This window comes from Halichoerus grypus, chromosome 3 (genome assembly GCF_964656455.1).
Source record: "Halichoerus grypus chromosome 3, mHalGry1.hap1.1, whole genome shotgun sequence".
Lineage (NCBI taxonomy): Eukaryota > Metazoa > Chordata > Mammalia > Carnivora > Phocidae > Halichoerus > Halichoerus grypus.
Genome location: NC_135714.1, coordinates 92,195,479 through 92,220,119, shown reverse-complemented (window position 1 = coordinate 92,220,119; position 24,641 = coordinate 92,195,479). Strand labels below are relative to the sequence as shown.

At 39.9% G+C, this 24,641-nt stretch overlaps 1 protein-coding gene across 1 annotated transcript in view; it reads right to left on the bottom strand.

Annotated features, from left to right (window-relative positions):
• The window catches only part of ANK2 (ankyrin 2), a 628,385-nt gene extending 612,062 nt beyond the window's left edge, over nucleotides 1–16,323 (bottom strand). Inside the window, exon 1 of the mRNA XM_078069115.1 lies at nucleotides 15,748–16,323. Coding sequence (XP_077925241.1) covers nucleotides 15,748–15,819 — 72 coding nt within the window. The 5' untranslated portion in view covers nucleotides 15,820–16,323. The remainder of the gene's footprint in view (nucleotides 1–15,747) is intronic.
• Between the last annotated feature and the right edge of the window lie 8,318 nt (nucleotides 16,324–24,641).

Below are 24,641 nucleotides of genomic sequence, written 5' to 3'. Positions count from 1 at the left end.
GTTGAATATATGAATGGCGCTCTACAGTCCTACCTGGAAGAGTTTCAGGAAGGAAGGAAAGATCAACAGAATCAAAACTGCTGAGAAGTCTAGTAGCATTAGGGCTGTCAGTTTCCTAAATTCTCAACCAAAGCATCCTTCTCTCCCCAGCAGTTTGGTTTCTTTAACTTCACCATCGGGCTCAATCCTGCCCCAGTCTCCATAACAATGAAGACAAAAAATTGGGAGAAAAAAAGGAAACAACTCCTGGACAAAATAACAACCTAGAATAATAAGCAAAAGGAGGTCAGGATCATTCTTCCTCTGAAACAGGAAGAAAGAAAGCAAGAATATGTGAAAATACTATGTTTAGAGGTGGAGGTATGTTTCTAGTTTTCTTTTATAACTGAAAAAAGTGACTAAAAGAGGCATTTATAAATACCACATTTTTTACTCTGAATGAAAGTATTAAGTCAGTAATATAATGATCCCAGCTTTTATTGAAAATAGAGAGGATTTTCGGGGCGCCTGGGTGGCTCAGTTGGCTAAGTGTCTGCCTTCTGCTCAGGTCATGATTCCAGAGTCTTGGGATCGAGCCCCTTGTCAGCCTCCTGCTCAGTGGGAAGCCGGCTTCTCCCTCTCCCTCTGCTGCTCCCCCTGCTTGTGCTCTCTTGCTCTGTCTGTCAAATAAATAAATAAAATCTTTAAAAAAAAAAAAAAAAGGAAAATAGAGAGGATTTTCTAAGTTGGCATACAAGTTTCCTTATCGAATTAGAATTCTGATTTAGTCAACAGCTCTGGTACTCTTGTACAACTTAGCTTCTTATATTTACAAATGTGTGTTTAATTATTCTTAGGTGGGGCGCCTGGGTGGCTCAGTCAGTTAAGCAGCTGCCATTCATTCAGGCCGTGATCTCAGAGTCCTGGGATTGAGCTCCATGTCAGGCTCTCTGCTCAGTGGGGAGTTTGCTTCTCCCTCTCCCACTCCCCCTGCTTGTGCTCTCCCGCTCATGCTCTCTCTCTCAAATAAATAAATAAATCTTAAAAAAAAAAATTATTATTATTAAGTGTCTAAATAAACTTTATGAGCACTCCTAACAAAGCTATACAAATACTCGATAACTATATGGATAGGTCATAGTACTAAATATATTGATTTATATTTAGCTCAATGGTGCAAATTTAAAAAGCAAATATTTTTCTTTATAAACTAGCTTTATGAAAGGGATTAGTCCATATAATTTATGTTAATATATTTGTTACTCTTAAATTTACAAGCTCACCTAATTTGAGCAATATCACAATACTATGCATCATATATCCGTGATTATCAGCCTATTACATGAGGCAGCAAATTGGTTAAACCAAGTTAAATCCAGTTCCAGGAAGGGTTTATTTGACTTGATTTGTCTGATCCCGAAATGAACTAGGGTGAAATGACCTTATGATATGAAAGCGAAGACAGACAACAAAAGAGAAACTCGGTATTCATAAAAGCTGTGGGAAGATTTCATTTTATAAAACTATTCTTTAGGTCAGAAAAAGTTCAGACAAACCCAATTTATAAGTAGATCATGCAGTGCAGAAAAATGACATGATCATTCTACATTTATTATCATAAAAGTTGAATAAAGGTTAATGGATTTAAAAAACTGCATTTCAGGGGCGCCTGGGTGGCTCAGTCGTCTGCCTTCGGCTCAGGTCATGATCCCAGGGTCCTGGCATCTAGCCCCGCATCGGGCTCCCTGCTCGGCGGGAGGCCTGCTTCTCCCTCTCCCACTCCCCCTGCTTGTGTTCCCTCTCTCGCTGTGTTTCTCTCTGTCAAATAAATAGATAAAATCTTTTAAAAAAAAAAAAAACTGCATTTCTAGGAATCTAGTTTTTAATACCAAGTGACTGGCAAGCTACCATCCATTATAAAGGAAAATTGCTGAGATAAATAACTTCTATATAAGACAGTGCTGAAGATTCAAGGAGATTGGTTGCTATGTTAGTCTAAGTGAAATAAAGCATTTAAAAGAAAAAAAAGCATTTAAAAGAACAAAATTGTTGTGGTGCCTGGCTGTCTCTGTTGGTAGGGCATGTGACTCTCGATCTCAGAGCCATGAGCTTGAGCCCCACATTGGGAGTAGAGTTTACTTAAAAAAAAAAAAGAACAACACTGTTTTCAGACCTAGTCAGGTAAACAAATGAATGTTTCTTTAATTTCACTGAAAAGAAAAGTAAAGTCCAGGAGTGCCTGGGTGGCTCAGTCGGATGAGCATCTGACTCTTGATTTTGGCTCAGGTCGTGATCTCAGGGTCTTAGGACTGATCCCTGTACTGGGCTCCTCACTCAGCAGGGAGTCTGCTGGAGATTCTCTCTCTCCCTCTCCTTCTGCCCCTCCCCACCTAAAATAAATAAATAAATCTTAAAAAAAAAAGAAAGAAAGAAAGAAATGACCAAGTAGTGGGGCAACTGGGTGGCTCAGTCTGTTAAACGTCCAACTCTTGATCTCAGGGTTATGAGTTAAAGCCCTGCCTTGGGCTCCACATTGGGCATGGAGCCTACTTAAAAAAAATAAAAAATGACCTAGTTACTAAGCTATAACTTAAAATATCCCTCCCATTACCTACAGCTCACCAATTAGTGGTCATGACCAAATACACATATTTTTTTTTAAGATTTTATCTATTTATTTGACAGAGACACAGCGAGAGAGGGAACACAAGCAGGGGGCATGGGGGAGGGAGAAGCAGGCTTCCCACCAAGCAGGGAGCCCAATGCGGGGCTTGACCCCAGGACCCTAGGATCATGACCTAAGCCGAAGGCAGACGCTTAACAACTGAGCCACCCAGGCGCCCCCAAAGACACATATTTAAGACAGAAGACACTGATTAGATAGATATCATTATCAGGTTAATAGGTATATCATGGTGGAAGTTTTGTAGAGTAAAATGACAGAAGCAAAACACCCCAGAAATCAGATTCTAAAACTTAGTACTTTAAATAACATTAACATTTAAGTTAATTTTAATTAAATTTAATTAATTAATTAATAATTTTAAAATTAAATCTCATTAGCATCGAATAAGATTAACATGCAAATAATGACAATGGCCCTAAAACAAGGAAGTTATCAATTGCGGCATAGGCATTTCTGGGAAAGAATATGGAATTCAGAATGTGATCAGGCTCTATCTGAAAAAAACAGGACTGAGACTTCCTAGTGAGAGCCATAGAATTTCATATCAAAACCCCACTGGGTAGTATTAATAACTGCAGATGTGTTTAACTTATTGTATTTTTTTTAAGTTTATTTATTTTTTTAGTAATCTTTACCCCCAATGTGGAGCTTGAACTCACAACTCCAAGATCAAGAGTGAGCCAGCCAGGCACCCTTATGGTATCTTTAAATGAATGTAATTTTCTTTTCTTTCTTTCTTTTTTTTTTTGTTCAAGATTTTATTTATTTATTTGTCTCAAGAGAGAGCGAGCAAGTGAGGAGAGAGAGAGAGAAAGCACAAGCAGGTGGAGCGGCAAGCAGAGGGAGAGGCAGGCTCCCTACTGAGCAAGGACCCCGATGCGGGGCTCGATCCCAGGACCCTAGGATCATGACCTGAACCGAAGGCAGACACTTAACCAATTGAGCCACCAAGGCATCCCAAATGCACATAATTTTCATTCTATATTATGAGTTCCATTATTCCCTATGAATTCTTTATTACCTTCATAAATCCTACATTAAAGAACCCGGGGGTGCCTCGCTGGCTCAGTTGGTAGAGCACGGGATTCTTGATCTGGGGGTGATGATTCAAGCTCCATGCTGGCTGTAGAGCTTACTCAAAAACAAACAAACAAAACAAATAAAACACACCTCTTCCAAGCATTGTTATACAAAGATATCTGGTCTAATACCTGGATATTAGTCAAGATCCTGGTGCTCAAATAAGCCAAACCAGATAATCAAATCTATTACAATGTTCATTTTCTTCTGAATGTTCTACAAATTATATTTGCACAAAAGGATCTTAGTTAGAGCTATGATATTAAATCTATTATTGTTCAGCCTTTGAAATAAATTATTCTTTCAATTAAAATCTTTACATGCAATGACAGCTCCAGAATTTCTATTTAGTTTGGACCTAAGGCAGGCAATCTGATAGGAAGACAGGAAGATTCTAAGGAAGCATGGCATGAAGTTACTTATGCAGAATGTAAACATACTGTTTTTCTTGGATTTTGTGTTACACAATTTATGAAAATAGCAATGTTTCCTAAAGTTACTTTATTCACATTTTCGTTCAGACTGAAAATATGGCTTATCCATGATTAGGTGATGATGATGATGACGATGATGATAGAGCCAAACCCTAGCAGGGGTATTCACTTTCTATAGAGTAAAGAATAAACTCTAGTGAATTAAAGACTCTCTAAGATATACCAATTATATTTCCAATTCTATCTTTCACTAATCACTCCTTGTCTCCTACTCTGTAGCCAGTCAGTTTTGATTATTAACCATTATGCCTACTCTTTAATTTTTTCCAATTTCTATGTGTCTCTTCATGCATTCATGCTAAATCTCAAATGCTTTTTATCCAATCTCCACCTATCAAAATTAAATCCATTCTTCAATATACATCTCAAATTTCAACTGCTTCACTAAGCCTAATATGATTTCCTCCAACCAAAATAAATGTCTTTTATCTGTCATCTTACAGTGTTTTGCACTCTACTATTTTTTTTTTTTTTTTAAGATTTACTCACTTATTTTAGAGAGAGAGACTACAGGGGGGAGGGGCGAAGGGAGAGGATGAAAGAGAACCCCAAGCAGATTCCCACTGAGCTCGAGCCCACGCAGGGCTAGATTCCACGATCCTGAGACCACGACCTTAGCCAAAATCAAGAGTCAGACACCTAATCCAGTCGCACCTGTACTCTATTATTGTATTTACCATATTTTATCTGAACTGTATAGTATGCTATGTACACTGCTTGATTTCATCTTCTACAGGATTGTAACATTCTTGAGAGTAGGGGTAAATCTAAAGTCCTTTTTAGGAAGAATTTTCCAAATGAACCATAACTTCTATAATCATGGCTTATCTTTTGAAAAATCTGAGGAAATTATCTCTTACAATGACCACGTAGGGGTATATTCCAGGCAACACCTAAACTTTTTTTTCTTTAAGATCTTATTTATTTATTTGAGAGAGAGAGAGTGAGAGAGAGAATGAGCAAGGAGAGCAATAGAGGGAGAAGGAGAAGCAGACTCCCTGCTGAGCAAGGGACCTGATGCGGGGCTCGATCCCAGGATCCTGTGATCATGACCTGAGCTGAAGGCAGACACTTAACCGACTGAGCCACCCAGGTGCTCCTGACACCTAAACTTCTAAATTTGGTTTTTCATTTTAACAGCAACCTTTTAAAATTTCCAATGAAGGGCTCCTGGGTGGCTCAGATGGTTAAGCGTCTGCCTTCAGCTCAGGTCAAGATCCCAGGGTCCTGGGATCGAGTCCCGCATCGGGATCCCTGCTCAGTGGGGAGCCTACTTCTCCTTCTCCTGCTCCCCCTGCTTGTGCTCTCTCACTCCTTCTGTCAAATAAATAAATAAAATCTTAAAAAATAAATAAATAAATAAATAAATAAAAATAAAATTTCCAATGAAAATGTAAAGGAGAGTTACATTGTTATTATATCTTCCATCAAGTGATAGCTAAAATTGAAAATGTGATTGTCTATAGTTCTCTTGTTTGAAAGGCAATAAAGTTCCATTGATTAAAAGCAAATAGTTACTAATCAGGGCCTTGTTCAGCCTGTCATTCATTTGATAGATAATCATGAGCACATTATATTCTTTGTGCATCGACTTACCTAATCTGAAATCTAAAATATGGATTATCTACTTTCCAAGCTGTTATAGATATTAGTCATTAAATCACTGTCAAGAGGGATGCCAAGAGTGTCTGCCTTTAAGCTCAGGTCATGATCCCAGGGTCCTGGGATCAAGCCCCACATGGAGCCCCACATGGAGCCCCACATCAGGAGTCTGCTTCTCCCTCGGCCCCTTCACCCCTGCCTGCCACTTGTGCTCTCTCTTTCAAATGAATAAAAATCTAATAAATAAATAAATAACTGACTGTTGAGAATTATAATGAAAGAGGGAATCTGAAGAGTGAACAGAAATGGTACTTGCAAATAACACTCTGAAGTTTGGGGCACCTGGGTGGCTCAGTCAGTTAAGCAACAGACTCTTGATTTCGGCTCAGGTCATGATCTCAGGGTTGTGAGATTAAGCCCCGAGCTGGGCTCGGTGCTCAGCACAGAGTCTGCTTGAGATTCTCTCCTCTGTCTGCCCCTCCCTTCACTGGTGCTTGTGTGTGCTCTCTCTCTGTGATAAATAAATAAAATAATAAAATATTTTAAAAATAACACTCCAGAGCTTAATAATATAAAGTGACCTAAAGGGGCACCTGGCTGACTCAGTTGGTAGAGCACAGGACTCTTGATCTCAGGACTGTAAATTCGAACCCCACGCTGGATATAGAGATTACTTAAAATAGATAAATAAATATACATACATATTATATATAATAAACATATATATACATATGTAATCCTAAAAATAAATAAAGTGATCTAAGAAAAGAATGGAGTTAAATAAACTTTTCAGCCAAAGTATGTATAATCCATTATGACTCATCACAAGATTATGAGATCTCTTTTCCTAATATGTTGACATTTAAGCATGTAACAATTAAAGGTGGAGGAAACAAAAAAGGATTTGCAAAATATAAAGCTTGGTTGGCAATTGTTTCTACATTGTTGAATATCGTACTCAGCAGTGAGAGGAGGTAAAAAGTAGCCATTTATCCAACAATTTTACTTCCGGGAATTTATCTACCAATACATGGGTTCAAAAACACATTATCCTTAAACACAATGTGCAAGATTTCATTGTTGCATAATGCTGGAAAGAACCTAAATGTCCAATCATAAAGAAAGACTGAAATGAACTATGATAATAGTCATTTAATAAAATAATATGTAGCTGAATAAAAAATGAAGTGTATGTACCAAAATGGAGTGATGACCAAAATAAATTTTTATGAAAGAAGCAGAGTACAAAGCAATGTGCATAGCTGGATCACATTTATGTAAACAAAAGGGGAGAGAGGTATGTACACAGATAAACTTTTCTATAAACACAGAATATTTCTAGAAGGAATACATAAGAAGTGGTTGCTTCAGGGGTAGGGGGTTGCAGACTTTTGGTTTAGCATAAGGTTTACTTAAAATCATTAGAGTTTAATAATGGGCCTATAAGATAGAATGATGATTTTTTTTTTAAGATTTTATTTATTTATTTGACAGAGAGAGACACCGCAAGAGAGGGAACACAAGCCAGGGAAGTGGGAGAGGGAGAAGCAGGCTTCCCGCCGAGCAGGGAGCCCGATGTGGGACTCGATCCCAGGACCCTGAGATCATGACCTGAGCCGAAGGCAGACGCTTAATGACTGAGCCACCCAGGCGCCCTTAAGATAGAATGATTATTATTTGCATTTTATAGATTACAAAACCAAGGCTTAGCAAAATTAAATAATTTATTTACTCAGAATTACTCAGAATAATTTATTTACTCAAAGAGCAACAGGGCAACTGTACAAGCCCAACTTCTGACTTTTAATGTCTACTTCTCAGGAAAATGACTTTTTTGTCTGCTTCTAGCACTGTCCTGGGGAAAGAGAAAGGCTGATATTAAGTACTTCTTGTATAACAACAATACCGAAAATTATTTAGTATTTACTAAGTGCCAAGCATTAAGCAACATGCATTGTGCATTATATTCATTATACTATTTAATTCTTAAACTAATTTTATGCAATGAATACTGCTATGATCCTCACTTCATAAGTGAAGAAACTAGGCACAAATAGGTTAAGTAGTTTGCCTAACATCACACGGCCAGTAAGTGACTAAACTAGACTTTGCACAGGACACGTGGATACTCCAGCCTTCGTTGTCAAGCTCTATCTACAGCCTCCACACACAATACTTGGGCCGGGGGTGCACATACTGACCTCTCAATCTGCTCTCTAGAGAACAGACTGGAAGAAAAGGCCGGTTCCAGCCCAGGAAGCAGACTTGATTTCACTGGAAGAGAAAATCCTGGTTCCTGACTACCCAGAGCATAGTTTCAAAGACAAAGTGCTGATTCAGTGTGAGCAAGTTCCCCGGCCCTACACACGCCTCACTTGGTAGGAAAGGTATCATCACAGGAGGCCCAGAGTGGGAGCCTCCATACAGAGTGGGAGCCTCCATAGGCCATGGTTTCTGCTTGTGTCTAAGGGCAATACTGTGTAACTCCCTCCAGATTCCAATGGCAGAACCCAAATCCAGGACTATTGAGCAACTGAAAGTCAGGCAAAGTGTACTCAGTGTTTTCATACAGTGATTGATAAAGATTTAAGTGGAAAAATATTCCCTGTGAAATGTTTATTTAACTAATTTAACTCTCTCCCTAATAAATAAATAAATGTTAAAAAAAAAAAAGCTAGATTTACAGACTACTGAACTCAAGGCTGTATGTATCACTAGGAACAGATAATTAGCTCCTTTTTTAAAAAAGATTTTATTTATTTATTTATTTATTTATTTATTTATTTAAGAGAGAGAGAGAACATGAGCGGGGGGTTGAGGGGGTGAGAGGAGGTGGCAGAGGGAGAGAGGGAGAAGCAGACTCCCAGTAGAGCAAGGAGCCTGACCCCAGGACCCAGGGATCATGACCCGAGCCAAAGGCAGACACTTAACCAACTGAGCCAGCCAGGCTCCCTCTTTTTTCTTTTTTTAAGTAAGTTCTACACCCTACGTGGGGCCTGAACTCATGACCCTGAGATCAAGAGTCTCATGCTTACCAACTGAGCATGCCAGGCACCCCCCAATTAGCTCCTTAATATACCATAATCTACCCATAAAATAACTTTTTTTAAAAAATAATTCTTTAAAAAACATGAAATGCTAATGTTCTACAAATTTACAGTGAATGAAGCTTAAAGTCCCAATTTATTTTTCATTTCATTGCCCATATTGAATATATATTGAATATAATTTAGAACATTTTATTTTTTTTTTTTAAGATTATATTTATTTATTTGTCAGAGAGCAAGCACAAGCAGGGGGGAGCGGCAGGCAGAGGGAGAAGTAGGGAAGGAGCCGGATGCAGGACTTGATCTCAGGACCCTGGGATCATGACCTGAGCCGAAGGCAGACGCTTAACAACTGAGCCACCCAGGCACCCCTGGAAATTTTTTTTCTAAAGCCTCTGAAAACTCTCTGTATTCATTAAGTAGGTACACAACATGACATATTATCTTGTCATTTTCCATTTGTTTTCTTGATATACTTTTATTGTATGCATCTCACTTTCATAAACAGTTTTCCCTCCCAGACATGAGGACTTCCCTTATACTTTCATATTATGTTTAGACTGAAAATTATGTAAATAACATTTTTAAAAACTAAGCCAAAAGCATATTAATATCATTAAGGTTTCCTAAAAATGTCATGATACATACCTTTTTCTAAAATCTGAAAAACTCAAAATATCTAAAGGGGCACCTGGGTGGCTCAGTCAGTTAAGTGTCTGCTTTCAGCTCAGGTCGTGATCCCAAGGTCCTGAGATCAAGCCCCGCGTCGGGCTCCCTGCTCAGTGGGGAGCCTGCTTCTCCTTCTCCGTCTGCCCCTCCCCCTTGCCCATGCTCTCTCTCTCTCTCTCTCTCTAATAAAATAAATCTAAATCCAGAAGACAGAGTCCAGAAATAGACTCATGTCAATATGTCAATTGATTTTTTAGAATGATGTAAAAGCAATTTAATAGATAAAGCATAGTCTTATCAACAAATAGAGCTGGAACAAATGGATAGCCTTAGGCAAAAAAAAAAAAGATCTTAATCTATAAGTTACAAAAATCAACTCAATATGCGTGATAGACTTAAATGTAGAATGTTAAAACTATACAACTTTTAAAAGAAAATATGGGAGAAAATCTTTGTGACTTTAGGGAAAGAGCTATTGAATATAATAAAAGCACAACCTATAAAAGAAAAAACTGATAATTGGACCTCATCAAAATTAAAAACCGGGGCACCTGGGTGGTTCAGTCGTTAGGCATCTGCCTTCGGCTCAGGTCATGATCTTGGGGTCCTGGGATCGAGCATTGCATCAGGCTCCCTGCTCGGTGGGAGGCCTGCCTCTCCCTCTCCCACTCCCCCTGCTTGTGTTCCCTCTCTTGCTGTGTCTCTCTCTGTCAAATAAATAAATAAAATCTTAAAAAAAAATTTTAAAAACCTTTGCTTGAGAAAGACAGAGAAAAGACAAGAAACTAAGAAAAAATGTTTTCAAATCACGTATCTAACACAGAACTTATATCCAGAACATATAAATAACTCTAAACAATAAGAAAACAACCCAATTTAAAAGATGACCACAGTATTTGGATACTTCAACCAAAAAGATGTAAGGATGGGGGCACCTGGGTGGCTCAGTCGGTTAAGTGACCATCTGCCTTCTGCTCAGGTCATGATCCCAGGGTCCTGGGATGGAGCCCCGCATCGGGCTCCCTGCTCAGCGGGAAGCCTGCTTCTCCCTCTCCCTCTGCTTGCTGCTCCCCCTGCTTGTGCTCTCTCTCTCTGTCAAATAAATAAATAAAATCTTTTTTTTTTTTAAATGTAAGGATGGCAACTAAGTACATGAAAAGTGTTCAACAACATCAGTCATTAGAGAAATACAAGTTAAAATTACAATGTGATACCTCTACACTCCTATTAGAATGACTAAAACAAAAAAATGATAATACCAAATGTTGACAGGGATGCAGAGCAATAGGAACTCTCATTGTTGGGAGGAATGAAAAAACAGTACAACCACTCTGGAACAGTTTGGCAGTTTATATAAAGTTAAATATACATTTACCATATGATCCAGTAATCCTATTTCTAGTTATACACCCGAGAAAAATTAAAACTTTAGGTTCACACAAACCTGTACACAAATGTTTAATAGCAATGTTATTCATAATTGCTGCAATCTGGAAACAACCCAAATGTCCTTCATCTGAATGGCTAAACAGTGGTACAAGGGAATACTACTCCGTAATAATAAGGAACAAAATATTAATGCACACAGGAAGTTAGATGGATATTTAGAGCATTATGCTGAAAGAAAAAAGTCACTTTCAAAAGGTTATTATTTAGATAATTCCATTTATATGGCATTCTGATAAAGGTAAAAATATAGGGACAGAGGACGGGCCAGTGGCTGCCAGGGGTTGGAGGAGGGAAGATCTGTTTGCCTACAGCGGAATTAGCATGAGGGAATGTTTCAGGGAGATAGAATTGTTCTGTACCTAGGCTGTGGTGGTGGCTACACAACTTAAGTATTTGCTAAAACTCATAAAACTGTATAAAAAGTGAACTTTACTATATGTAAATTTTAAAAATTAAAACTCTATAAACCAATTATATCAATGTATCGCTATATTATTTTATTGCCTTGTTTTCCCATCCATTCACTGTCTAAAGGAAATTATCCTCTTTTGGAACTCAAATATTTTGCATAACATGAAAATTCAAAATATAAGTTATCTTGACAACCATAAACAAAGAATGGAATTAATATCAGAAGTACTGAAGAACTTGAAAATAGAAGCCTATTGTTTGTTTGTTTGTTTATGCCTGCTCAAGAAGACTCTCCATTAACCCAACTCATTCGCAGAATTATTTTTCTCAGGACCATCATGGAAACAGCAAGAATAACTGAGGAGTTCTCAGGCGTAAGCCAAAGCTAAATGAGGGCTTTAGTATCTCCTCTCAGCAACCATGACACTAGAGAAATGCTCTCTTAGAGAATACAGAAGCAAACATGGAATTCAAGTTATTCTCATTTGAAGAATAAGAGTAATGAAAATTACTTCAACTCTCCTACAGTTATTGTCAAGGTAAAGGAGACCTAAAGGAGAACTTCATGAGAATGCTTATAGATAGCTCAAAGTAGCAAGAGTGCTAAGATGCGCTCCCTCAACAGTCACAACGTCTAAAAATTAGAAGGGGAAGACAATAAATAATAGTGATTCTAAAACAAGGCATCATTAATTAAGACCAAGTTTTAAATCCCTGAGTTGCAACTTACTAGCTATGACCTTGAGCATGTAGTTCAGTTTCTCTTAACCCACATTTCTCATCTGGAAAATGTGAATAACAATGCCTCCTTCATGGAACTGTTGTGAAAATTGTACCTAGCTTAGCATCATGCCTGACTCATTATAAATATTTCATTATTACCGAACGCGAGTTTTCTAAGTTTCTACAGCAAACAATGAAGGAACACCGGTTTGCTGCCATAAATGCAATGACACCAATACCTGCAAATCTTGGAGAAGGATTGATCATGAAACAAGAAAGACACTAAATGTTACTGGCACCAATTATGAAGGATGTCTTATAGCTTTCCAATTCTCAAAGCAATCATTGCCTTGGAAACTCTCATCAGAGTTCATCAGAAAGGTGGTTAAGGCCCAGAAAGATGCTAGCAAAGTATTTTAACTTCAAGGTCTCAATAAGTACTCATTTAATTAATTGATTGATTATCTGGCAATAACCATAGGAATCATATGGGTCTCTTAATGTACATAATATACATAGACAAACTATTTAAAAACCTAGTTCCAAAACTACAATTTCTTAATCTCTTCTTTTACAAAGTGAGAAAATGAATAAAGAATAAACACACAATGAAATCTAAGAAATTTGTCTCTCTATTGGTAACTAATTTGACTTAGATGTTTAAAAAGTAGGTGAAACTTCTGTACCTCAGTTTTGCATATAAAACAAAGGTAACCCTCTTCTTGAAGGAGGAAAAAAATTACATATCTAGTATCTTAGGAGCCTAAAATAGAGTATATTGATAAATTTTCTCTTCTTCAACATGACAGAATGAAGTTGAAGGTCATTTTTCCTTGACCTTCTCATTTTTGGAACCTAGATTTTAACTACACTATACAAAGGCACTGACTGCTTTAGCTATTTCATGCTGCATCACTATTTCCCAAAAGATAAAAAAAAAAAAATCTTTGTCCAAAAGATCAAGTTGTAAAATAATATATATAGTATCTGACATATAATTCTAATAACATATTAAATAATTAAGAGAACAGAAATATATCAAATGAATGCAAACATGAATCCAGTCATATAGTGACTTCTTAGATATATGCAAACTTAGGTATTATTTAGGCTCATTATTCGGGGAATGATCAAAACAAAAGCTGAGAAATAAACATTTTTTAAAATAATGTGGAAAGGATCCTATACACAATTCAAATTTCAAATATTTTAATGTCAGTCTTCATTAAAAATACATACGTACACCTGCTAATTATAAGATTTTTTTTGTCCTCTTCCTTCTTTTATCTTTAGGGCATGAAATATTACTTTATGCTGAACAGATGTTTCTTGAATAAATGAGTCTTCACATAGCATATTTTCATTGAAGTTAGAAGTTAAATACACTAATTTACCAATTATATTTATATTCACCAAAAGCCTTTCTAAAATATTTTTATTTCTAAACATCCATTATATAATTAAAATTTACTCATTTGAATTCCTATGTTTTCTCAATTACACTTTCTCTCTCAATCATGATTTAAAAAGAAAAAAAATCAGATTTTAATTCAATTCTGATTCAATCCAGAATTGAGTTGAAAAAGAATTATAAAAGAACAAGGAGAAAGGTGTCTGAGAAACAGTGACACACTTAAAATATACTGGGACTGGGGCCTAACATATTTCACCACTTGAAAGAAAACACTGTTATCCCTTCTGTTTTTTTACTCCTAATTTGTTCAAAATCACTTGCAGGCAAATGGTGATACTGCAGTCAGAGGTTGTCAGTATTTTTTTTCCACCTGCCTGGATCAATCAGGTAGAATGGAATGACAAATAATTTCAGCAACCTATTTCTACATCCTATGCAAATTAATGCACCAATCACTAAAAGAGTGCTTCTATAAGGTCATATAAATGAAAGTCTAAACAGAGGACACCAGTCAATTACTGGAATGTTGCAGCATTATGTCATTTATACAGCTTCTAATTATGAGGTCCTCTATCTACTCTACAAAATAACGATGACCTTTCTTGCAATTTTTTTCTAGTAATTATTTTCATACATACTATTTCTTAGATCAATAGAAGTATTCTAAATATAGAATGAGATTTCATAGAGATTTTATGAGTACATATATTCTATTTAAATTAATATGTTTGTCCTTAATGCTTATATAAATATATATACATACATAGATAAATAGTTACAAAAATGATTTTTTGCATAGGATGTGCTTTCTCTTATACTGCAAATTCCAATAATTTCACCTTCATTCTTAGATGCATCAATATCACATATACAGATTTAATGAAGCATGCCACCACAATTCTTCAGGGGAAAAAAAAAAAATAGCTCCAAGTGCAATTAAAAATGCATTGTCATAAAACTAGAGTCCTGCATCCCATAAGAATTTAAAACCCTAACAATTTCTTTGGGACACAGAGTGCCATAAAAGAAAGTATAAAGTAATTTTTAGTTATTGCATAAAAAATGCACATAAACAAAGGTTGCCCCTAAAATAACACTACCTATACATAATAAAATGCAAATGTGGCAAAGACCTTGTTAAGTGTCAACCAAATTTTAGGGTCAGATTTTCAGAAATTCTGAAGCCCCTGGCGTTCGAAATTTCTACACCACCCTGAAGAAAGACCATTCTGTGGGGTATTCGCTTCCCCCCATACAGTTTCCATCAACCAATTTTACCTATTTCTAAACAGCAATCCAATTCTCTTTGGTAAAGAGGCTGCCTGCTTGGAGTCAGGGGATCCTATTTTCACACCCATGCACTACCCCGAATAGGGCAAGCTTGCGTTACTACTGCGATACCCTAAAGTGGTAATGCTGTAGTTCAGGCAATGACAGCAGGAAACAAAAAAGCAAAACTCTTATTAGATACCAAATCACAGATCACAACCAGATGGAGTACTCCCTTGTTTCAGTATTACCATACAAACAGAAAACAGGACTCATTCAAACAGCCAAAGCAATGTTCATTCCCCCCTTGCAGTGTTGGGGAAAACTGTCTTTGCACACGAGAGAGCAGGAACACATGTTTTCTAGTACTGCACGTCTAATACAGGGCTGCAGTTGTCGGGCGTAGCTCTGTCTGAAAGTTAAGAACTGGTGAGTAACATCTAGACAAGGTTCCTTCTCTCCTAAGGGTGGGAAGTGAATGCTTCCAGCAGTCCCTCTCAGAGTCCTCAGTGGATTTGGGTCTGGGGTGCATTTCCACCCTGAGGGCACGGTGGGTTTCTTCTACTGTGTAGCTCCGCAGTAGATCATGTGACATTTGGGTGTGTGCCTCTGTGCGCGGTGGGGTGTGTGTGGGGCGGAGGATGAGTTTTGGGGGTGTGTGTGCAGAAGTTACACGTCTGGTTTTGGAAGACGTGTTTTTCTAGGAGTGTGTGTGTGTCTGTGTGTGTGTCTGTCTGTCTGTCTTTCTGTGAAGTTGGACTAAAAAAAAGAGAGATTCAGAGAATGGTCCTGGGCCAGGCGATGCGGCCAAGTACGCCTATGTCAGCCCCACCTCTTGGTCAGCCTCTACATTGGGGCGAGGTCCCCGTCCTTGGGGGAGGAGAGGACAATGGGGCGCGCCCCTCCCGCACTTTGTGCACCCACCTGACGAATCCGCGGCGGGTTCGGCGGGGTGGAGGCCCCGCCTTCCGGGGCCGGGGAGGTGGGAGAAGCCATCTTCCTGGGGCTCCGGGTTTCTTCCTCCTGTCACGCCCGGGTCTCCCGCGTCTCCTGCGGCTCCTCAGCGCCGGGCCTGCGGCCCGCGGCCCCACAGGGACCGGGAGGCTCCGCAGCCGCCGCGCCCCGCGGCCCCGCCCGGGCTCCTCCGCCGCAGAGTGCAAGGAGCGGCTGCCCCCTTGGCTCGCCCTCGCGGAGTCCCGGCCGGAGCCCCTCACGTCTTCCCGCGCCCACCTACCTCCCAGCGGGGAGACTCGGGGCCATGGCGGGCCGGGGTCTGGCGCGACCTTGGCCGCGAGGCTGAGCGGACGGCGGCAGCTTCCCAGAGCCGCTCTGCGCGCGTGTGTCTGAATGTGCGAGCGCCGGGGCTTATTCTAGCGGCGCCGGGGGAAAGGAGGCTGCTTCCCTCGCCGCTGCCGCGATCGCCAGGAGAGCGATGAGCTCATGGACAGCTCCCAGAAATATGTCTATATGCACCACTGACTGCCGGAGTTCGGGAGGTGGGTGGGGAAAAGGAGGCTGCTCCGCGGGCGCTCCCGCATCACAGGCAGACGTTCCCCCGGGAGGCCCCCGGCCTGGAGGGCACGTGCAGCTCTTCCCTGCCAATCTCCGCACTCACCGGGCTCTTTCCATTCATACCATACACACATGGCCTGTTCACACTCATTCTCCCCCTTCGCTTTGTGACAGGCACGCACTCACCGCTAGCCTCCACAGACACACACTCTTTGTTCTGCCAACCACTCTCCATTGATAAGGAGAAATTAATTTGCGGATTGAACATGGTGTGAAATACCACTGCGACGACTTCAATCCATGTCAGCTGCGGGCTGATGAAGTGCCCTAAGCAGTGTGTCATTTACTCCTTGGGCGTTAACCCCTTCCCCAAGATCCAGCTTCTCCCCTCCCATCTTCATTCACCATGACAAAACGTCGTCCAGCTACTGGCCCAGGTAGTGACGGCCCCATCCTTACTAAGGTGAAGAGCACATCCTCTGTAGCCCTGTGAAGAACTTAAAAGGCAAGACCAGGTTTTGCCGACCTCAGTCTGTGCAAAAACTCGTGGCAGGAGTAGTGAATCCCCCACAGGGCCCAGCTTTGTTTGCATTACTGCTTCTCAGGGATACAGTTGGAGCTACCATTGACTAAGTGTAAACCACTTTCCAAGACCTGATCATTATTTCCAATTATTGGCTCAGCTGCCCCACTGGAGTGAGCAATTATGAGCAATTCTTTCCATGGAGGTGGAAATTACGGCTTTTTGCAGATAAGGTGACCCCCTCAAGAGATGAATTTTTCCCTCTCTCGTGCATCAATTTCCTCTTTCTTATGGACGTCCATACAAACATACTCCCTCCTTTTAAAAAATAAACTTTACCAGAGCCTGGGTGGCTCAGTTGGTTGATCCTCCAACTCTTGATTTTGGGTCAGGTCATGATCTCAGGATGGTGGGATTAAGCCCCCCAGCAGGCTCTGTGCTCAGCTTGTCCCTCACCCTCTGCTCCTCCCCCCTTTTCTGTCTCTCTAAAATACATAAATAAAATCTTTAAGAAAACTTTACCACAGATACCCTCTCCTACCCTCCGACCCCAGCTAGTGTTCCAGTTCTCCACACGTCTTTCAGCAAGATCTTCCACAAAGTTTCAATATCTCCTATTCTCCTTACATTCTCCACTGAACTCAATCTATCTCAATCTATCTCAATCTCTTGAAGTGTTCCTCCATTTATTCCAACAGGCTTTCTACTGACAAGTTTCCAGTGATGTTCATGTTACCAAATCTAATGATCCATTCTCAGCCTTCATTTGGCTTGACCTCTAAATGGTATTTTTTTCATTGAAGTATGGTTGACACATAATATTATATTAGTTTCAGGTGTACAACATTGTGATTAGGCAATTATATATGTTATAAAATACTCATAAACATTACTTTAAAAAAATCACTCCTTTCTCCTTAAGAATGTCCTCCATTGGCTTCTGGATACAGTTCTCTCTTGATCATCTTATCTCGCTGATTCCTTCTCCGTGGTCCTCTTTCCTGTTTCTTCCTCATCTTCCAGACCTCTAAACTTTGAAATATCAGAAAGTTCAGTCCTGGTCCACCTTTTCTTCTCTATCTATACTGACTCTGTCGTTGATCTCAGTTACATGACTTTAAATAGAATCTGTATTCTGATACATATTCCCAAATGTTCATCTCCATCCCCAATTTTCCCTATTAAGTTCAAACTCCTCTTGCCAACCACCTCCTCCTTTACCTGGGTATCTAGGAGTTTCAAATTTACCATGTACAAACTGAGCTCCTTTTTATCAAATCAGCTACTTTGCTATAGCTTTACCCATCTTTCAGATGCTCAGGGCAAAAACCTCAGAGATATTCTTTTTTTTTTTTTTTAAGATTTTATTTTATGTATCTGAGAGAGAGAGAGAGAGCACAAGAGGGGGTAGAGTCAGAGGGAGAAGCAAACTCCCAGCTGAGCAGGGAGCCTGATGTGGGACTCGATCCCGGGACTCCGGGATCATGACCTGAGCCAAAGGCAGACGTTTGACCAACTGAGCCACCCAGGCGCCCCCTCAGAGATATTCTTTTTTTTTTTTTTTAAGATTTTTATTTATTTATTTGAGAGAGACAACGAGAGAGGGAACACAAGCAGGGGGAGTGGGAGAGGGAGAAGCAGGCTTCCCACAGAGCAGGGAGCCCAATGCAGGGCTCAATCCCAGGACCCTGGGATCATGACCTGAGCCGAAGGCAGACGCTTAACAACTAAGCCACCCAGGTGCCTCCCCCCCCCCTCCCCGGAGATATTCTTAATTCCTTGCTTGCTCTCATGACCCACTTTTGATCTAATAGGAAATCCTATTGGTTCTACATTCCTACACAATCCAACCACTTAGTTATTTCCCCCACAATCTCTCTGGCCCAAGCCAGCATCATCTTTCGCTTGCCTGATAGCAAAGGTCTGCAATCAGTCTGCATTCTTCCACCTTGCTCCGCGGCAGAGGAGCTTGCAACACAGCAGCTAGCTAATGCTCAAAGACCTCTTGTGCCTGTTCATCTCACTCAGAGCAAGAGCAAAGGCCGTTTGATACAAAATAAAGTCTATGTAGTCCATTCTCCTTCCTGCCCACCACCTTGTTTCTAATTCTTGAGCAATCCAGGCCTACTCTTGTTTTGGTCCTTTGTACCTGAACCACTCCTCTGGAAGATACCTGCATAGATCATTCCCTCACTTCCTTTAGGCCTCTGTGCCAATATCACCTTACCAGTGAGGGTGAGGACTCCCTGGCGAATTGTGTATCCCAAAATTTACATATTGAGTCCTAACCCCCAGTACCTCAGAATGTAACCTTATTGGGAAATAGAGTGGTTACAGATGTAATTTGTTAAGATAGGGTCATACTGGGCAGACCCCCAATCCAATATGACTGGTGTCCTTATAAAAGGGGGGGAGATTTAGACACACACACACACACACACACACACACACACACACACAGGGAGAATGCCATGTAAATATGAATGCAGAGATTGGGATGATGCATCTACAAATCCAGGAATGCCAAAGTTTGCCAACAAACTACCAGGAGCTAGGAAAGTGGCAGGGAACAGATTTTCCCTCACAGCCCTCAGAAGGACCTTCTCTGACAACATTGACCTCAGACTTCTAGCCTCTGGAACTGGGAGAGAGATAGATTTCCGTTGTTTAAGCCACCCAGTTTGTGGCACTTTGTTACAGCATACAGCACCCCTAGAAAACTAATATGTCCTATAAAATAATAACAGTCCCACCCTCCTTCTTCCTCTCTCTTCAGTATGTCCTTCCTGTACACTTACCACAAACACAATTTTTATATTTACTTGTTTATTGATGTTTATCTATCACTGGAAAGTAAATTCCATAAAAATAGGGATGTGGTCTTGTTGACCATTTTTTTTTAAGATTATATTTATTTATTTGTCAGAGACAGAGAGTGAGCACAAGCAGGGGAAGCAACAGGCAGAGGAAGAAGCAGGCCCCCCGCAGAGCAAGGAGCTCGATGCAGGGCTCCATCCCCGGACGTTGGGATCATGACCCAAGCCAAAGGCAGACACTTAACCGACTGAGATACCTGGGTGTCCTACACCATTTCTTTTTTAAAGATTTTGTTTATTTAACTGAGAGAGAGAGACCGTACGCAAGTGAGCATAAGTTGGGAGAGGATAGAGGGAAAGGGAGAAGCAGACTCCCCACTGAACAGGGAGCCTGACGCAGGGCTCGATCCCAGGACCCTGGGATCATGACCTGAGCTGAAGGCAGACGCTCAACCGACTGAGCCACCCAGACACCCCTCTTGTTCATTATTTTAAACACCAAGAATCTCCAGCAGCTTGAGTAGTGCCTGACACATTGCTGTTCAATAAGTACTTATTGAATGAATTGTCTTTGTCAAGGTCATCTAGAAGATTGGAGGGCCATGATTTGAACTCTAGTTCAAATTCTAAAGCCCAAACTCTATACTATAACTCAAATACTATACTACCATTTCTCAAGTGTGTGCATAATAATTATATTAATGTTCAAATTTGAAAAACTCTTTAGGAAACATTATAAAAACTTTTTTCCTGGGATCCCTGATTGGCTCATTGGTTGAGGATGCAACTCTTAATCTCTGGATTGTGCATTTCAAGCCCCTATTAGGAGTTGAGTTTACTTAATTAAAAAAAAAAAGGTATAGGGGTGTTTGGCTGGGTCCGGGGAGCATGCAACTCTTGATCTTGGGGCTGTAAGTTTGAGCCCTGAATCAGATGTTGAGATTACTTAAAAATAAAATCTTTTTTTAAAAAAAATGTACATAGGGGTACCTGGGTGGCTCAGTAGTTAAGTGTCTGCCTTTGGCTCTGGTCATGATCCCAGGGTCCTGGGGTCGAGCCCCGCATCGGGCTCCCTGCTCGGCGGGAAGCCTGCTTCTCCCTCTCCCACTCCCCCTGCTTGTGTTCCTTCTCTCGCTGCGTCTCTCTCTGTCAAATAAATAAAATCTTCAAAAAAAAATTTAAAAATAAATAAAAATGTACATAAGAGAAAATAATTTTGGGCGCCTGGGAGACTCAGATGGTTAAGCATCTCCCTTCGGTTCAGGTCATGATCCCAGCGTCCTGGGATGGAGCCCTCTCTGCTCAGTGGGGAAAAAAAGAGAGAGAGAAAATAATTTTTTAGAAAACTGTTTTTTTTCCTTTGCAAGCATCCTCGAGTCATTCAATATGACAGTTTTTATGGTGGCAGTGTTGCATAGTGGCTAGGATGGTGAACTAAAATCACTTATATCTTGATACCCTAATTGGAAATAATAATAGTACTTACTTTACAGGGTCATTGTGACTATTAAATGAAGTAATGTACAGAAACATTATAAACACACAATGAAAACACTCAATAATGTAGTTATTACTATTAATTTATGTAATGATATCTACCTAAAAAATAGGAAGAGGCTGAGGATAAAGGTGGTTAAAAAGGAAACCCTAAGGCGCCTGGGTGGCTCAGTCGGTTAAGCATCTGTCTTCAGCTCATGTCATGATCCTGGAGTCCCTGGATCAAGCCCGGCATCGGGCTCCCTGCTCAGTGGGGAGTCTGCTTCTCCCTCTGCCCCTCACCCTGTTTGTGCTCTATCTCTCTCTAATAAATAAAATTTTTTAATAAAAAAAGGAAACCCTATATTTCAGAGAATAAAGGAAAATTTAGTGAGGCAAGTAAGTGACAGTAAAGCTGCTAAGACTCCCGGCCACCCTATGTCATGACTGAGCACACAGTAATCCAAAGCAGGGTTTTCGATCTCTAGTGACTTGGGGTACTTAATTCAAATTAACAACAAAATGAACATATCAATAAATAACATTAAAGTTTTAAGTAGACAATAGATATGGATAGATAGATAATCTACTCTTGTAAGTAGGGTACTAGTCCCTTTTTTGCTTTCATAAATCCTGCTGGCACTTGTCACTGGCTGCAACAGTAAAGAGTGCTTCAGGAAAGGGGCACCTGGGTGGTGCAGTCTGTTAAGCGTCTGACTCTTGGTTTCCACTCAGGTCCTGATCTCAGAGTCATGATCTCAGGGTCATGAGATCGAGCCCTGTGACAGGTTCCACACTCAGCATGGGGTCTGCTTGAGATTCTCTCTCCTTCTCCCTCTGCCCCTCCCGTGAGCTCGTGCTTGCTCTCTCTCTCTCAAATAAATAAATGAATCTTGAAAAAAAGAAAGAGGAAAAATAAGAGTGCTTCAGGAAAGTGTTAGCTAGCTCCAGTGGGTTAAGAAAAGACGTCACTCAGTTCTTAGAATATAAGGTATTCAAAATACAACACCTACGTTTTCCCTTATCCATCCCATCTATCCATCCATATACACAAATACTCAAAACCTGCTCCAACCTCTTCATTCCTAATCTACATAAAGAGTCTCACTGTCCACTGAGTCCCTCAAACTAGGAACTTCAGTGTCATTCTCAACCTCTCTACATCTCTCACATTCTATAATCTTCACTAAACCCTGTGAATTCTTTTTTTTTTTTTTTTTAAAGATTTTATTTATTTTCTTGACAGAGAGAGACATAGCGAGAGCAGGAACACAAGCAGGGGGAGTGGGAGAGGGAGAAGCAGGCTTCCCGCAGAGCAGGGAGCCTGATGTGGGACTCAATCCCAGGACCCTGGGATCATGACCTGAGCCGAAGGCAGACGCTTAACGACTGAGCCACCCAGGCGCCCTAAACCCTGTGAATTCTAATATGGTAAAGTCCTGCTAATTTTTTTCCATAACCATGGTTTTAGTCCAGGTTAGTTCAGCTACACTTAGGGTATTGCCGTAGTTTCTTAATAATGGCACTTCAGAGCTTTTTCTATTCTGGGACATCCTGCATAATTCAGAGTATCTTCCTTAAAAAAAAAAAAATTCTCCCATTTCAAAAGCCCTGATGGCTCTCCATTGCCCTCAGGATAAAATCTATGTCCCTCTGCTTTGAAGTAAAAGCACTTCTTAATATTAATATACTTTTCTTGTGTTCAGGAAGATGTTCCTAAAAATGATAGCTATAAAAAAATTTTTAAAGGAGAAGTGATAGATTTTTCTACATAAAATTGTAAAACTTCTTTATATTGAAACTCACTCTGGGGGTGCCTGGGTGGCTCCAGTCAGTTGAGCATCTGCCTTCGGCTCAGGTCATGATCTCCTGGGATCAAGTCCCACATTGGGCTTCCTGCTCAGCGGGGAGTTTGCTTTCCCTCTTCCTCTGCCCCTCCCCCCTGCTCACAGTCTCTCTCAAATGAATAAATAAAATCTTTAAAAAATAAAATTAAAAAAATAAACTAAAAAAAGTAATAAAATTCACTGTTATAGGTTATGAAATAATTGTGAATATATATTTGTGTGTGAACAGAAAATAATTAAAAGCTAAGTGACCCAAGGAAAAAATATTTACACAATTTCTGTGGACAGAGGGAGTTGATGATAACCTTCATATATAGACAAGACCAGTGCCTTATCAAAGGGGAGGAGAACTTTTAGGAGAACTCACAAAAGAATAATAATTTCCAATAAGCAGATAAAAAAATGTTTAGCCTCATTAGAAAGAAAAGAAATGCAAATTCAAATGACAATATACTATTTTCACTTATAAATTGGCAGAGAAGAGAATTTTAAGCAATGAAAATCCCTCCAGAGCTTCAGAAAGAATAATACTCAGGCATTGCTGATAGAAATGTAAATTGGTACAAATGTTCTGAAGGGCATCTTGTCACTCTGTAGAAAAAAAGCCATAGGGGCACCTGGGTGGCTCAGTCCACTAAGTGTCTGACTCTTGATTTCAGCTCAGGTCATGATCTCAGGGTCTTGGATCAAGCCCCATGTCAGGCTCCGCGCTTAGCTCAGGGTCTGCTTGTCCCTCTCCCTCTGCTCCTCCCCTTCCCCCCCTCAAAAAAATAAGTAAATAAAAGCTTTTTTAAATGCCATAAAAATGTATATAATTTTTGAGTTTGAAAATAATCATAAACATGAGCAAAGATTTTTCATTGAAGTAGTCTTTACAATAGTGAAAACATAAACAAATAAACAATAACAACAACCTGGAAATCACCTAAATATGTTAAAGAAGGGAATCAAGTATATACATTATGGAACTTTCACATATAGGAATGTATAATGGAATGCCATTCAGCCATTCAAATAATACTTTAGGCAAATATTTCAGGTACAGTAGTTTTCATAGTAAAATCATTGCATGTTATTAGTTGTTTGCTTGTTTTCTTTAGTGCCCTTCTTGATCTTTTCCACAACTGGCCTTTCGAGCTTGTTTCCTTCTGCTCCCGATTCACTCTCTGTTCCTGCCACTTTCTTGTCCTTGGAAGCCTGCCTTGTCTGTGCCTATGGTCCCCCACATGCTGGGTTCCATCTGCCCAGAATGCCCTCACCTTTATTCTTCACCTAACATCTGTGCACCATGCAAGACCTAGATCAAGAAAAAGTCTTTCCTTACTCCCTTAGATAGACTAGAGTTTTGTTCTCAGTGCCCCTAGAGCAATTTTAGCTAGTTCTATTTTAATACTTGCACATCTGTAGTGTTTTTGTCTACATAATTATCTCCCCAACCAGACTATGAGATCTCAAAAGTTAAGACTGGGTTTTGTTTTATTTTTTTCTGAATTTTCAGCATCTAGCATAGTTCTTCACATTTAGTAAGTGTTCTATAAAGGTTGTGATTTTAAGAAGCACAACTTGAAACAATATTGAATCATAATTTATAACCACAGTTAGCTATCTGCTTTGAGTTTCCATCAAACTGTATGTGTGTGTGTG